The sequence below is a fragment of the Astyanax mexicanus genome, chromosome 19 (genome assembly GCF_023375975.1).
Source record: "Astyanax mexicanus isolate ESR-SI-001 chromosome 19, AstMex3_surface, whole genome shotgun sequence".
Lineage (NCBI taxonomy): Eukaryota > Metazoa > Chordata > Actinopteri > Characiformes > Acestrorhamphidae > Astyanax > Astyanax mexicanus.
In genome coordinates, this window is record NC_064426.1 from 32,628,198 (window position 1) to 32,642,500 (window position 14,303).

General features: G+C 39.5%; 1 protein-coding gene across 1 annotated transcript; it reads left to right on the forward strand.

The window, feature by feature from the left end:
- Window positions 1-2,647: 2,647 nt before the first annotated feature.
- On the forward strand, window positions 2,648-14,141 carry si:ch211-256e16.3 (kelch-like protein 20). The gene is made up of 11 exons (XM_022673142.2): window positions 2,648-2,735; window positions 5,525-5,811; window positions 7,112-7,438; window positions 8,489-8,632; window positions 9,788-9,974; window positions 10,178-10,324; window positions 10,549-10,677; window positions 11,532-11,708; window positions 11,809-11,955; window positions 12,056-12,221; window positions 13,349-14,141. The coding sequence occupies exons 2-11, from the start codon at window positions 5,542-5,544 to the stop codon at window positions 13,518-13,520; spliced, it is 1,866 nt and encodes a 621-aa protein (XP_022528863.1). The 5' UTR covers window positions 2,648-2,735; window positions 5,525-5,541; the 3' UTR covers window positions 13,521-14,141.
- Window positions 14,142-14,303: the final 162 nt, after the last annotated feature.

The window sequence follows — 14,303 nt, forward strand, 5'->3', positions numbered from 1 at the left end:
TTTACGGTGTTTTTTTTTACAGTGCGTAATTACGCACGGAATGCGCAAAAGCGTGCAGAATGCCTTAGAACGCATAAATACACATACAATGCATACTGTATATTATACACCCTATACAAAGAAAACATTTAAGGTGTAAATTATTTACAACATATTAATATATTTCAACTCTGGAAAGATCAAGACTTAAGACTATTCTTATTAATAAGAATAATAGAATGTAAGAAGAAAAAATCGTGAATTCAGTTTACTTAAAAACAGTGTCTGACCTCTCCATGAATGTTGGGATAATTAATAAGTCATCATGCACTCTTTGAACCTCTTCAAGTGTCTCTTTGGGCATCCCCCAAGTGTCCTTTTGGGCATCTTTAAATGTCCTTTTGGACATATCCAGGTGTTCTTTCGGACATCTCTAAGTGATCTTTGGGTATGTACAAGTGCCTATTGGGCATCTCCAAGTGGTCTGTTGGGCATCTCCAAGTGTCCTTTTGGGCATCTACAAGAGTCCTTTTGATCCTCTCCAAGTGACCTTTTAAACATCTCTAAGTGATCTTTGGACATCTCCAAGTGACCTTTGGGCATCTCCAAGTGTCCTTTTGGACATCTCCAAGTGTCCTTTTGAACATCTCCAAGTGTCTCTTTAGGAATCTCCAAGTGTTCTTTTGGGCATCTCAAAGTGTCTCTTTGGGCATCTCCAAGTGTCCTTTTGGACATCTCCAAGTGTCCTTTTGGGCATCTCCAAGTGTCTTTTGAACATTTCCAACTCTCCTTTTGGGCATCTCCAAATGTTTTTTTGGGCATCTCCAAGTGTCCCTTTGGGCATCTCCAAGTGTCCTTTTGGGCATCTCCAATTGTCCTTTTAAATATTTCCAAGTTACCTGTTGGGCATCTCTAAGTGTCCTCTTGGGCATCTCCAAATGTCCTTTTAGGAATCTCCAAGTGATCTTTTGGCATCTCCAAGTGTCCTGTTAGGCACATCTAAGTGTCATTTTGGGCATCTCCAGTTGTTATTTTGGACATCTCTAAGTGATCTTTGGGCATCTCCAATTGTCCTTTTGGGCATCTCTAAGTGTCCTTTTGAATCTTTCCAAGTGACCTTTTGGGCATCTCCAAGTGTACTTTTAAACATCTCCAAGTGATCTTTGGACATCTCCAAGTGTCCCTTCGGGCATTCTCCAAGCATCCATTTGGGCATCTCCAAGTGTCCGTTTCGTTATCCTCAATTGTCCTTTTGGGCATCTCTAAGTGTCCTTTTGAGCATCTCTAAGTGTCCTATTGGGTATTTCCAAATGTCTCTTTGGGCATCTCTAAGTGTCCTTTTGAGCATCTCTAAGTGTCCTATTGGGTATTTCCAAATGTCTCTTTGGCCATCTCCAAGTTTCCCTTTGGGCATCTCCAATTGTCCCTTTGGGCATCCCTAAGTGTCCTTTTGGGCATCTCCAAGTGACCTTTTGGGCATCTCCAAGTGTCCCTTTGGACATCCCCAAATGTCCTTTTAGGCATCTCCAAGTGACATTTTGGGCATCTCCAAGTGTCTTTTTTGACATCTCCAAGTGATAGTTATTTCCTTTAATAAATAGAATTATCATTAAGAATCTATGTTTTATATTTCCTCAGGTTATCTTTCGCTGATATTAAAGCAGAAACAAAAGAAATCTGTATGGGTATAAATACAGCTCTGGAAAAAAAAGAGATCATTTAAAAATTATGAGTTTCTTTAATGTTACCAATTAGAAAACCTCTGGAATATAATCAAGAGGAAGATGGATGATCACAAGCCACCAAACCAAACTGAACCGCTTGAATTTTTGCACTAGGAGTGGCATAAAGTTATCCAAAAGCAGTGTGTAAGACTGGTGGAGGAGAACATGCCAAGGAGAACATGCCATTAACAAACTGCAGACTGTGCAGAATGCAGCTGCCCGCTTACTAACCTCAACTCGTCTGCACCAACATATCACACCCATACTCAAAAACCTACACTGGCTGCCTGTGTCATATCGAATCACATATAAGGTACTACTACTCACATACAAAGCTCTGCATAACACTGCTCCGGTTTACCTTTCTGAACTTTTAATCCAATACTGCCCGTCCCGCTGCCTGCGCTCAGCGAGCTCTGGTTTACTCACTGTACCAAAATCCAGCCTGCGAACTCTGGGTGATCGAGCTTTCTCCTCTTCTGCCCCACGATTGTGGAATCAGCTCCCCAGTAAGGAAAGGCGCTATATAAATAAAATATTATTATTATTATTATTATTATTATTATTATTATTATTATTATTATTATTATTATTATTATTATTATTAAAACTTTATGAATCTGAACTTGTTTTATTTGCATTATTTGAGGTCTGAAAGTTCTGCATCTTTATTTCAGCAATTTCTCATTTTCTGCAAATAAACGCTCTAAATGACAATATTTCTATTTGGAATTTGAGAGAAATGTTGTCCGCAGTTTATAGAATAAAACAACGATGTTAATTTTAATCAAATATATACCTATAAAAAGCAAAATCAGAGAAACTGATTCAGAAACTGAAGTGGTCTCTTAATTTTTTCCCTGAGCTGCAGTTCAGCAGATTCTGTGAGCGCGCGGCGCTGTGGAGCGCTGGGTCCGCGCGCTCCGCTCTCCTCACTCACAGAGGAAGACATGGCGTCACGACTCACAAACAGTTCGAGGTCGAGATGTGAGGTTTAGTCTGTGTTTTTCTGAATAACGGGATGGGTTTAAGGTAAGACGCGGCTGTGGGGACATGGCTCTGTTTGTGGCAGTGTTTTCTTGTGCTTGGGGATTTCTTTGGGAGTAAAATAAGGGATTTAATCGATGATAAAGGCGATAATGTTCAGCTGAGCTTCATTATTACAGTTCAGTTAAAGCCCCTCCTGTCCTGCACCCGCAGCTTAACCACACACACAGACCCTCACATCCACTAACCCGGTCTATCAGCGCGGTTACCCCTCCATTATATTACTACTGTTTAGTTTATAAAGGGTTTTAATTCTGTCAGGAGTAGCTTCTGCCTCCTGCAGTTAATAGTGTAATAATATCCTGCAGCTCGGTCTGTTTACGGTACACGCCCATGGGCTGGCATGTAAGTTAGCTAGATAAGCCCCTGACTGTGGATAGGAGCACACTGTACATTATAATATACTGTGTTTAATGCTTTTAATTAAATACAAATATCACTGTCTAAATATACACAATCTACATTAATGCTGTTCAATCACATGTAACTCTATCTGTGTAAAAATGTAAGAATATTTGGCATCTAAAAACATGATCTATTTCGCTCGAAATTGACTGTTTTAGATGTTTCGTATGATCCGCAGCTGTCTTTTCAACGTTAAATCAATGTTGCTGTTATAGTTGACTCAACGTTAAATCAATATTGATATTATGCTTGAATCAACGTTGGATTTGGTCAGAGGTGGAAAAAGTACTGAAAAATTGTAATTAAGTAAAAGTACCTTTACTTTGCTAAAATTCTACTCAATTAAAAGTAAAAGTACCCATCTCAAAATCTACTCGGGTAAAAGTAAAAAGTACTCAATTTAAAATTTACTTAAAAGTTAAATAATTAAATTAAGTAAATTAAGTAAAAGTTAAATAATTACTTTTAATTATTTGATGTAAAAAAGTACAACAAATCATAAATAAAATATTTTTAATGAACTATTATTTCACATAATAATTTGGACCTTTCCGGCAGTATTTGTTCAGACCACCTCATAAAACATTTTCAAGAACAAGTGGCATAGGTGTCTATGATAATTTTTTCTCTTTACTGTTAAAAGGTTATGGTCATATAGGTGACTATAAACTGTATTTTTATAGTTTTACAGTTCTTTATTATTTTTTAACTTGCCATTGCTATGTGTTAACTGCTATTTACATGTTTTTTTTTTTTTTTACATATTAGCAGATTGTTTAATGTTTCCAATAAAACTTAAGGAATTATCATTAAAAACATGAAATCATTCAAAAAAGAATGTTGATCGGCGCATGTGCAGTGCCCTAAAGAAGCACATATCGATGGGTAGTATAACTAAATGTACTTGATTAAATTGTATGGAAGAGTATGCCCTGATGAAAAAAATAACAATTTTATTTTTATTCGCTCTCTCTCTCTCTCTGAGTATACATTTCTAAAAAGTAGGAACTGTACAACTACAAATAAAAAAACTTTAATTACTAAAAGCAGCGAAAACTAAAAAACTTACATCGCTGTAGTAAAGCTGAGTATAAAGAATGTTACCCACCCATACTAATCTGATTCAACATCTGATCTCAAAAACACTAAAACAGTAAAACTAATAGAACATGAACATTCTCCCAGGTATGGTGAAGAATTGGTGACAAATTAAAAATCATTTACTGTTAATGGAAGTAAAACCACTTTTCATTCCTCCATCCAACCGTTTTTTGAAATTGTATGATGATGAAATGTAAAATGCTAATTTAAAAGGCAGAAGGTTGAGGACATTAGGTTGATTCAATATCGAATTTTTATGTTTGCACAACTATTTCACATTAAATGTTGTTTCAACATTGAAACAACAATAGACATGACTTCAACCACATTTTAATGTTGAAGGTCAGTTGTGTGCCAGCTGGGTCTATTTATTGATGTTCAAGTGCTAACAGTACTAACAGTACTAATGCTATATATTCAGTCAAAAGTTTGGACACACCTCTTCTTTCTTTTTTTTAATGATTTTTTTACATTGTAAATTTAATATTGAAGACATCAAAGCTATGCAGAAACATGTGTAATTATTTTGTAAACTAAAAAACATGTATTTTTTACGACAGATCTTCACAATCTTTGTTTTTTAATCTCTGTGTCTTCATGAGGGAGAATCACCTGGAATAGTTTTCTCAGCGTCTTGAAGGAAGGAGTTCCTGGAGGTGCTGAGAAATAGTTGCTGCTTTTCCTTCATGATGTGAAGCTCAAGCTCATCCCAAATTGCCATTTTATTTGATCAGGTTTAGGTCAGGAGATTGTGGAGGACAAACACTTTATGTACTGTTTACTTCATAATTCTACATAAGTGTTCCTTAATTGTTTTCGTGTTTAAACCTTTGACTATATATCGTATAGTTTTTTCGTTTGCGATACATTATTAATATGTTGCATCGAATATTGTTAATTTTACTGAAATATAGGTGCTCTAAACTCCCTAAAACTCATCCTTCAATTTGACTAGCTAAAGGTACTAATTCATTGCTCCATGCAAAGGATAGGGTAAAAACCTGTGATGGTGGTCACCAATAAATCCATAATTCCTGGTATTTGCTTATTTATGTATTTAGTATTTTATCCTCTTCAGTAACACAGATGTGAGAAAATGTGTAGAGAATTGTCTTGTGATATATCGAGTATCGCAGAATCACTCTATTGTTATGTCATTGTTGTCTCACTGACAAACCACTGGTCAAGTCAGAAAGCAAATATATCTGTTTAAAATGATGATTTTCTCATGCAAAAAAATGCAAAAATAAATTGTGATGCTCTTGCAGGCTGATATAGTGTCAGAATGGAAATTATGGCTGTGAACATGCTGACTGCTTCCCCTCCTACGGCCACGCTGCCCCCATCACCGTGTTCAGAAGACCCTGTCCTGCCACTAGGGAGTCTGGACAGTGAAGACTATGTGTTTGTAGAGCCTCGTCATCCCAACAAGGTGCTGGAGGGACTGAACAGCCTGCGGCTTAATAACGCCTTCTGTGATGTTACTCTCTGCTGTGGAGGGCAGGAGTTCCCCTGTCACCGCATAGTGCTGGCCTCCTTCAGCTCCTACTTTCAGGTAAAGACCTGTTCCTGAACCTGAGTATTTGTATAGAATCTTGTTGTGTTTTACTTTGGTGCCAGAAGAGTATGAATTAAAGCAGGCATCAGTTATCTACACACAGTTCAGTTAGTTTCTCCTCCAGACAATGAACTTGACTGTAATCAGTGTAATCAGTTTGTGTAAGCAGTAATGGTTTAGTGAAAGTCTGTGCAGGAATTAGTCATATCAGGGGGGATAAGCTGAAAGTGCTGGTGAGGTTTCCTGACTAGGTGATAGGATAAATAGCACCTGCAGGTCCTACACCAACATCAAACAAGACAGGAGGGTGGTCCAGTAGTTATATTCAGTTTAAAGTGCCTGGACACGATATAAAAGGTAGTTCATGAGTCTAAGCTGTCCTAGGAATAGTAGTCTGGCCAGGAGGAAACATAGACATGAGGGCTCCTTTATACATAATTCTGAAGGAAAATCAGTATATAATAGTAGTAGTATATAGTTTATTACTTTATAATTCAGATGACAATTGTTAAACATTTCAAATCTACAGCATAAAAGTAATGACCTCATAAAAATGTAGACTTTACATAGTGCTGGCTATGGCAAATAAATAGGCTAAAACACTTCCAAGTTTACAGAGTCTGGTGAGGTATTAGCAGTTTTATTTAGCAACGTAAACATATCAAAACCTGTGACCTTATAATAATATAAAAAATAATATAAAACAATTCCAATATTTACATTATAATCGTGACTTTAATAATGATTAATCGCAGAATTTTGTTGTAATTAATACCTTCATATAAATGGGTGACAGTACTATATGAATGTAATTCTGTTTTGTCAGTCTTTGTCAAACATTTATCATTTTACCACCTTTAAAAGCTTAAGTCTTAAGAAGAAGTAAAAGTGAGATTAATTGTGATTATTTTAAAAATTAGTGCTCTCCTCCAAGCATGTTTAGCTGTACATTAATGTTGTATTGGTGGCAGTTTGAAAACATGTAGTCATCAGACAGAGGGAACCTTCTTAGTACTATGGGTGTAAGAAAGTCTTGATTTATTGGGAAAAAAACTTTGATTTTTAATTAATGATTTACACTCAAAGATTTACAGATAGACTTTGTTTCATTTGAAGCCAGATTTATTAATACATCTGTCTTTAGGTTCCACTGTTCTGATTGGATCAAAATTAAACTTTCTATTACTATTTCTATTATAACACAGTATCACAGTAACCAGCACTGCAAGCATCTTGACAGCAAGGGATTGGGAATAAATGCATTTTTTACTTCAGTCACTGTTCTCTCCTCTTGCAGGCAATGTTCTCCACTGACCTCATGGAGTCGCGGCAAGAGCGGGTGGCCATTAATGGTGTGGAGCCGCAGATGATCGGCATGCTGGTCAGCTATGCCTACACGGCGGAGGTGGTGATATCGAGGGCCAACGTGCAGGCCCTGCTTGCTGCTGCTAACCTTCTGGATGTGATGGCTGTGCGAGAGGCCTGCTGCAGGTTCATGGAGAGGCAGATGGATGAGATTAACTGTGTGGGTATCCACTGCTTTGCCGAGGCTCACTCGTGTAAGGAACTGGAGCAGCGCAGCATGGAGTACATCCAGCAGCACTTCAGCAATGTCTGCCAGCAGGTGAGATACAGTAAGAGTACATACCATAGACATTTCACCTGTCGTGATAAATCTGGAGATCTGGTGAGCCACAAAAGTAGTGCAGTCTGGGGAAGAACTGGCTTGTGTGGGTGAGCATTGTCCTGCTGAAAAATGCCAATTGGAAGTCTTGCTATGAGGGGTAACATACAGTATGGCTACATTCACATTACAAGCCACATTGCTCAAATCCGATTTTTTGCTCAGATCAGATTTGGATATCCTGACGATTCACATTCACAAATGTAAGTGAGCTGTATCTGTGTGTAATGTGAACAAATCTGTCCCTGAAACATCTCACATGCGCACATTAATATGTGTATAAATATCACCTTCTTTACCACCAACAAAAAACGTCATATTTAAGAGACGACTCTTAGCTTTATAAAGGGAAATGGAGGCATCAGCAGCTCATATGTGAAGCATCTTTTGCTGGAGTGGAGAGTAAACAGCTGGTCTGAAGTACATGCTCAGGTTGAGGAGGTGAAAAAAGGCCAGGCGGTGTGCTTTTGCTGTTTTTGCAGCTATAGCTGCACAGCTGCACCAAGAGATGTGTTGTGGGTACGAGAGAGAAGAACGTAGCGCATGCATAAAAGCAGAAAGACGCATTAATTCCGATTTGACTGTTCACATTCATGTTGCATGTCCATTAATCGGATACGTACCTAATTTAGGACCACATATGAAAGTGACTCAAATTTGATTTGAAAACATTGGATTTGGCATTTTCACACAGCCATGAAAAAATCAGATCTGAGCCACATTGAGCAAAACATCTGATTGAGTCACGTCAGCTTGGTAATGTGAACGTAGCCGAAGTGGCCAGGGGATGTCCTGCACATATCGCTGGGCTGTTAGTGTCCCTTATATCACTGCTAAAAGGTATAATGAACTGAACTGAAGGTAAAGCTAGCTTTTAGCCTAGTGCGGCTCCCCATATGCTTCTCTTGTATTACTTTCTGTCACAAATGTATTTATTCAGCTGTGCCAACTAAGCCAAAAAGGCTTAATTTTGATGTTTGGCTCTTGCAGGAGGAGTTTCTTTCTCTGTGTGCTGATAAACTCACTGAAATCATCTCCAGTGATCACCTCAATGTGCCAAAGGAGGAGACAGTGTTTGAGGCTGCCATGCTGTGGTTAGAGAAGAGCGCCTCCCGCAGGCAGAGCTTTGAAAAGGTGAGCTAATATAGAATTGGACCACAATTGCTCATAGTTGCATCATTAATGGAAGTTTATGTAGAGTTATTGACTATGAGGATCAGACTTGATTATTATGTCTGTAGTAAGAGGTACACATATAGGTTTATTTATAGGCGTCCTTGTGCTTTACAAGTACTATATTTTTTGCACTATAAGGCGCACCATTTTATAAGGCGCACCATCAGTGAAAGTCTATTTTCTGCTCTATTTTCATACATAAGTCGTAAAGTAAAGCTAAGCTAGGTAAAAGAACTGTAATAAAAAAGACTTTCATTTAAATTCAAAGGAGAGCTAGATGTTAATCTACACAGATTATTTTATCTGATTATTTTTTGTAAACTTAGATTCGCAAATTTCTCCAGCACTAAGGCTGGAGCATTAGCATAAGTGGCTAACCGTTAGCTGGTAATGCTAATGCTGCTCCAGCAGTGCTTACCAGGGTTAGCATCAGGCTACAGGCCGATAATACTCAGTCTCTGAACATTTAGCGGCTAATGTGGTTAGCGGATAATGCTAATGCTACTCTAGCCCTGTTGCTGGAGAACTAAACTGAAACTCTTGTAAAACACTTCAGTGGAGGGGGTTTACTGCTACTTAATACCTGACTGATAGAATTCATACATAAGGCACACTGGATTAAAATGCGTGCTGACGATTTTTGGGAAAATGAAATAATTTTAAGTGTTACTTATAGTGTGAAAAACAGTACTATATATAGTGCAGGTTAATGAAGAGAGGCAGTGTTAGGATGTATGTCTGCTTTGTCACTGTGGAGTAGAATGTATTATGTTAAGTCCACAAGTCCAGACAGCTCAGCTGACCAGGAGGCTCGCCTGAGGCAGATCAGCTCAGCTGTCTCTCATTTAGAGTAAGGATATGTGGGGGATATATGGGGGATTACCCCCTCAGTGTTTAGCGTGATGAACTTATTTTGTGCAAGGTCACCTGATCCAAACCTGTTATAGGGGCATGTTCACATGTTCATTTGTGAGCTTAAAATACTCTTTAAAACAGAACATGTGTTAGAATTATGTGTTGCTTCATATTCTCGATGACTTGTCTGGATGTATTGATTAACAATGTAGGGGGAATTAAAGTTTAAACTTTTGACTGGTATTGTATCTTGTGTAGGTGCTCGAACACATCCGGTTGCCCCTGATCAGCCCCTACTACATTCACGATGTGATTGAGTCTCTGGATGTGGTGAAAGAATCTCTGAAGTGCCAGAAACTGATCTCAGAAGCCAAGGACTACCTCCTGCTCCAGGACCGCAGAGGAGAACTCTACAGTCCCAGAGCCCGACCTCGGAGAGCCACAGGTACAGAAAACCCATCCACATATAAATCATGCCGAACTCTTATTTAATACCCTTGATTTGAGAAGAAGCAATGAATCAGCAGGTGTTCAGTTGCTTTGTCCATAAAGTGTGTATGTCTTGTTTATGATACATTAGTCCAGTTCAGAGCTGTATGAAGAGATCAGTGTGAGGCTCAGTGTGGGCTGATCTGTCTGTTGTTATAGGCACAGCTGAGGTAATAGTGACAGTTGGAGGGGAGGATGATAAGGTGGTGCTGCGGAGCGTGGAGAGCTTTGACCCGTTAACCAGTCAGTGGAAAAGCCTGGCTTGCCTTCCCTTTGCTGTCAGCAAGCATGGCCTAGTGGTGTCAGGTAGGTGCTTATTTATTTATAATTACTTTATTAGTCAATTGTTAATGTGCTAAATGATTGTTGCTATGACAGAACTTCTAGCGTAGTCATGATCATACTGTACTAACCTTGTGGTAAACTTAATCCAGAGTTACTTATTATTAATTATTTCTTATTCTGAACTGTTCATTGGAACACTTTGCTGTTGTCAGTGTTGTTAGGTGTTCTGACTTGTGTGTGAACAGGTTGTATGCTGTATCTGGCTGGTGGTGAATTCCCAGATGGCTCAGCCAGCAGAGAAATGTGGCGTTACGACCCCTGCTTTGACTCCTGGTTAGAGATGGCACCCATGAATGTGGCGAGATCAGAATTAGGTGAGGCTGAAATGTGGTCATAGTTTTTTCTGATGAATACATGGAGGACCATAAGTCTATCACATTGGAATAAAAATAACTTGTAATAAAAGCCCTGTTATATTGCCTTTAGAATTAAACACATAGATCGTTTTTTATAGTGGGCTTATAAACAGAGATTTGACAGAGCCCTGTTTTCAGCAAGGGTTTATTTCTAAATAGCAGTTGGCAGCAGGAAGGAGCAGTCAGTGGCAGCTGCCAGTGGGTCAATGGCAGCCACTAATCAGGCAATATCATCCGCCAGCCGGTCAATGACAGCCAGCAGTCTGTAATGGCAGCCACCAGTCGGCCAATGGCAGCTGCCAACTGACTTCATTGCTAGTTTTGGTTTATTGTCAGACACAACTCACAACTCAAGCCTACCGCTATATCAATTGATTGATTGCTCATCCCAGCTGCCAGTTAGACATTTTCATACACCCACAGTAGGTGGCAGCCATTGGTAGTTCCATCGTACTACCAGTAGCAATTGACTGCCGCTCCTCACTGCTCCTCACTGCTGCCAACTGCCTTTAAGAGATTAATCCCCTCTCCCTGTTTTAATTGCCTGGCACAGTGTGCAGTTATCTGATTATTTAAATAGATGGGCTAGCTTTTAGCCTAGCACAGATACCCACTTACTTTTCTGAACACTGCACACTTGAGCTCAGCTGCTGCAAACGCTGGTACAGGCAGAGCAACATTCACAGACGTGGTAAAAAAAAAAAAAAACTGTTTTGTGTTAATATGAGACCATTTAACACTGGACATGTTGAACTGAGCAAAAAGAAACTCAGCTAACTGGTCACTAACTGGGTTTGAACTCTCCCCCACAGGTCTGGTGATGCTGGACGGGTATGTGTTTGCAGTAGGAGGCTGGGAGGGCCGCTCTCGTCTGGACTCGGTAGAGTGCTACAATCCTCACACTAATACCTGGCAGTTTGTGGAGTCTGTCAAAATGGCGGTTACTAGTCCTGCTGTGGTTGCACTGGATGGACTGCTTTACGTCACTGGTGGTGTATTCAGTTCAAACCTATCAGATGTTCTTTTGCATTTAGAACCTCTTGTCTTTGAGCTGTAAGGCATACTGACGTATATACTCCCAAACTGTAGGAGGCGCTGTTCTGGAAGACGGAGATGGAACTGACCTAGCGCAGGTATACAACCCTAAGACTCGTGTTTGGACAGAGGTCGCCCCCATGCAGATTGCACGCTCTGGGTCTGCAGCCTGCACCCTGAGGGGCAAGATCTATGTGATAGGTAAAAAGGAAAATGCTGTATAGTTAGTTTACTTTAGCACTATTTTGTTTTTATCACTTCCTGCATGGAGTTTCACTGACATTTTCCTTTTTCTGTCAAGGTGGTTGGCACGCCTCCACAGAAAATACTGATAAAGTGGAATGCTATGACCCCAAGAGCAACAAGTGGACCATGTGTGCTCCAATGAAGGAACGGCGCTATCGGCCTGGAGTCGCTGTTGTGGATGGGAAAATCTATGTGTTAGGAGGAGAAGAGGGCTGGGACAGGTTAGACATGTTGCTTGTTATACTGTAGCGCTACCATACAACTGAAATTTAGTGCATCTGCTGTTTTCGTTGACCAGCTGATTGATAGCAGCAGCAGTAGCACCATAACATGAGATATAATCACACAGGGAGGTATACAGGTTCCTTATGGCATTCTGCAGCGCATTTATCCAACAATGTTGTAGCTGGGCCTGTAGATCCTGCTCTACACTCATAGATTGCTGAAGTTCACATTCCAGGTTGTCCCATAAATGCTTGGATGGCAATAAAACTGGCAACTAGGCCAGTATTGTAAAAAAAAAAATTGCAATCTGGCAGACACATTCCTAGAAAACCCTTTCTGTTTGTGGGAGAGCATTATTCTGCTGAAAAATGCCAGTTGGAACCCCTGACATGACAGGAAACACATGTGAACGCTAGATGTTCTGTACGCATTACTTGAATGTTAATGTCTCTTCTCTCACTACTAGGGGTTTAAAGTACTCACCATTAAGCTTCCATACTTAAACCAGACTTTCGTTATATCAAAAATAGAACCTTGATTTGATGCTAAGGAGGATTTGATTTCAATCTTTATCAGACCAAGTTTCTTGTCAGTTTTCAGTGATGTGCTTGCTTCCTCTCACGGTTTGTCAACTGGCTAAAATGACGTTGAGTATATCATAGAGGCATGCTTAGCAGTCAGCGATCTCTCACCAAGAGTTACACTACCCAAAAGTTGCCTCTGAGTGCCTTTTTATAGGTTCAATGGGGAGCAATTTTATGAGCTCTTGTGGCAAAATCCTGTATCTGTTCAGACCACACCTGTAAATGTTTATAATTGCATGCTGAGTTTTGACTGGTCTGGGGGTGACTTAATTATTTATTTAATGATTTTCTTGTTTTTTTTTTGTTTATTTGTTTTTTTTGCATACCATATTCAGCATCAGCCAATAACTGGTATTCCTTAAATCTTAAGTCTTAAATTCAGATCTGCTGTGATGTGATTTTGCTCTGTTTTTTCAAAATAACTATCAATGAATTTTAGTCTAAAATGAACTAATTTAAGAAATGTTGAAAAATAAGATTCACCCTGTTGTGTGAACAAAGTCTAAATATAATTTATATAAACACTTCTCATTTCTCAGGTACCATGACACCATCGAGCGGTACTGTGAAGATACTGATAGCTGGGAAATCGTGGGCGAGATGCCCACCAGTCGTAGCTGGCTGAGCTGCGTGTCGCTACAGCTGAGGAAAGACACCCACGCCGCCAGCCATCCCGGTACTGCCTCCGAGACAGAGTTCCCCGTGGACTGAGGCCATCAGGTGCCTTTGTGCATTAAAGCCTTGTGCTCCATGTGCCTACCACACCCAGCAAACACTGCGTCTGAGTGTGCCTGAGAGAAGGCCGGGAGGGCTGCTCTTGAAGTGCTCGCCAGATGTAGTTTTCAGTTTGCCGCTTGGCTGTGGAAAACGGGACACGCCAACCCACTGACCGGTCTTAAAGAACTAGTTGTGTGGTAATCTGTCCTCTGGGTCCCTTTTGTGACGGTGGATGGATAGAAATCAGTGGTTTTGTGTAAGGGTGTGTGTGTACCCTCAGTCATGTACATCATCTCCCTGTGAAAATCTGTGAAAAAAAGCCTCTACAGGGCTTCATGTGTTAGCGCTGAGCACCTCATGATTGTGGAGTAACGATGTGGTTTTGACCTTAACAGTCGTGAAGTATTTTTGTAACCCGTTTTGAATGGTGTTTTTTGTATTTATTAGTTTTTTTCAATGTTAGACATTGTATGGAAATAAGTTATCTAGAAAGCACTTCCAATTGAGACTAATACATGATCTAAATGTAAGAATTACATTATATCATTGGTGTCACACAAGAACCATGGCAACTGTACAGAAGAAGAAAAAATAACAGTAGATATGAAGATCAAATGCCAAATTTAATCAAAAATAGAGAAAAAAAACTTTCAGTGGAAGTTAATTTAAAAGAATATTAATTCCAAGTAATTTTGGAGCAATTCTATTGTTCAGTTTATCATGAAATTCCAATATGATTGATAGCACTAAAATAATTTCTCAGACATAAACCTTGTA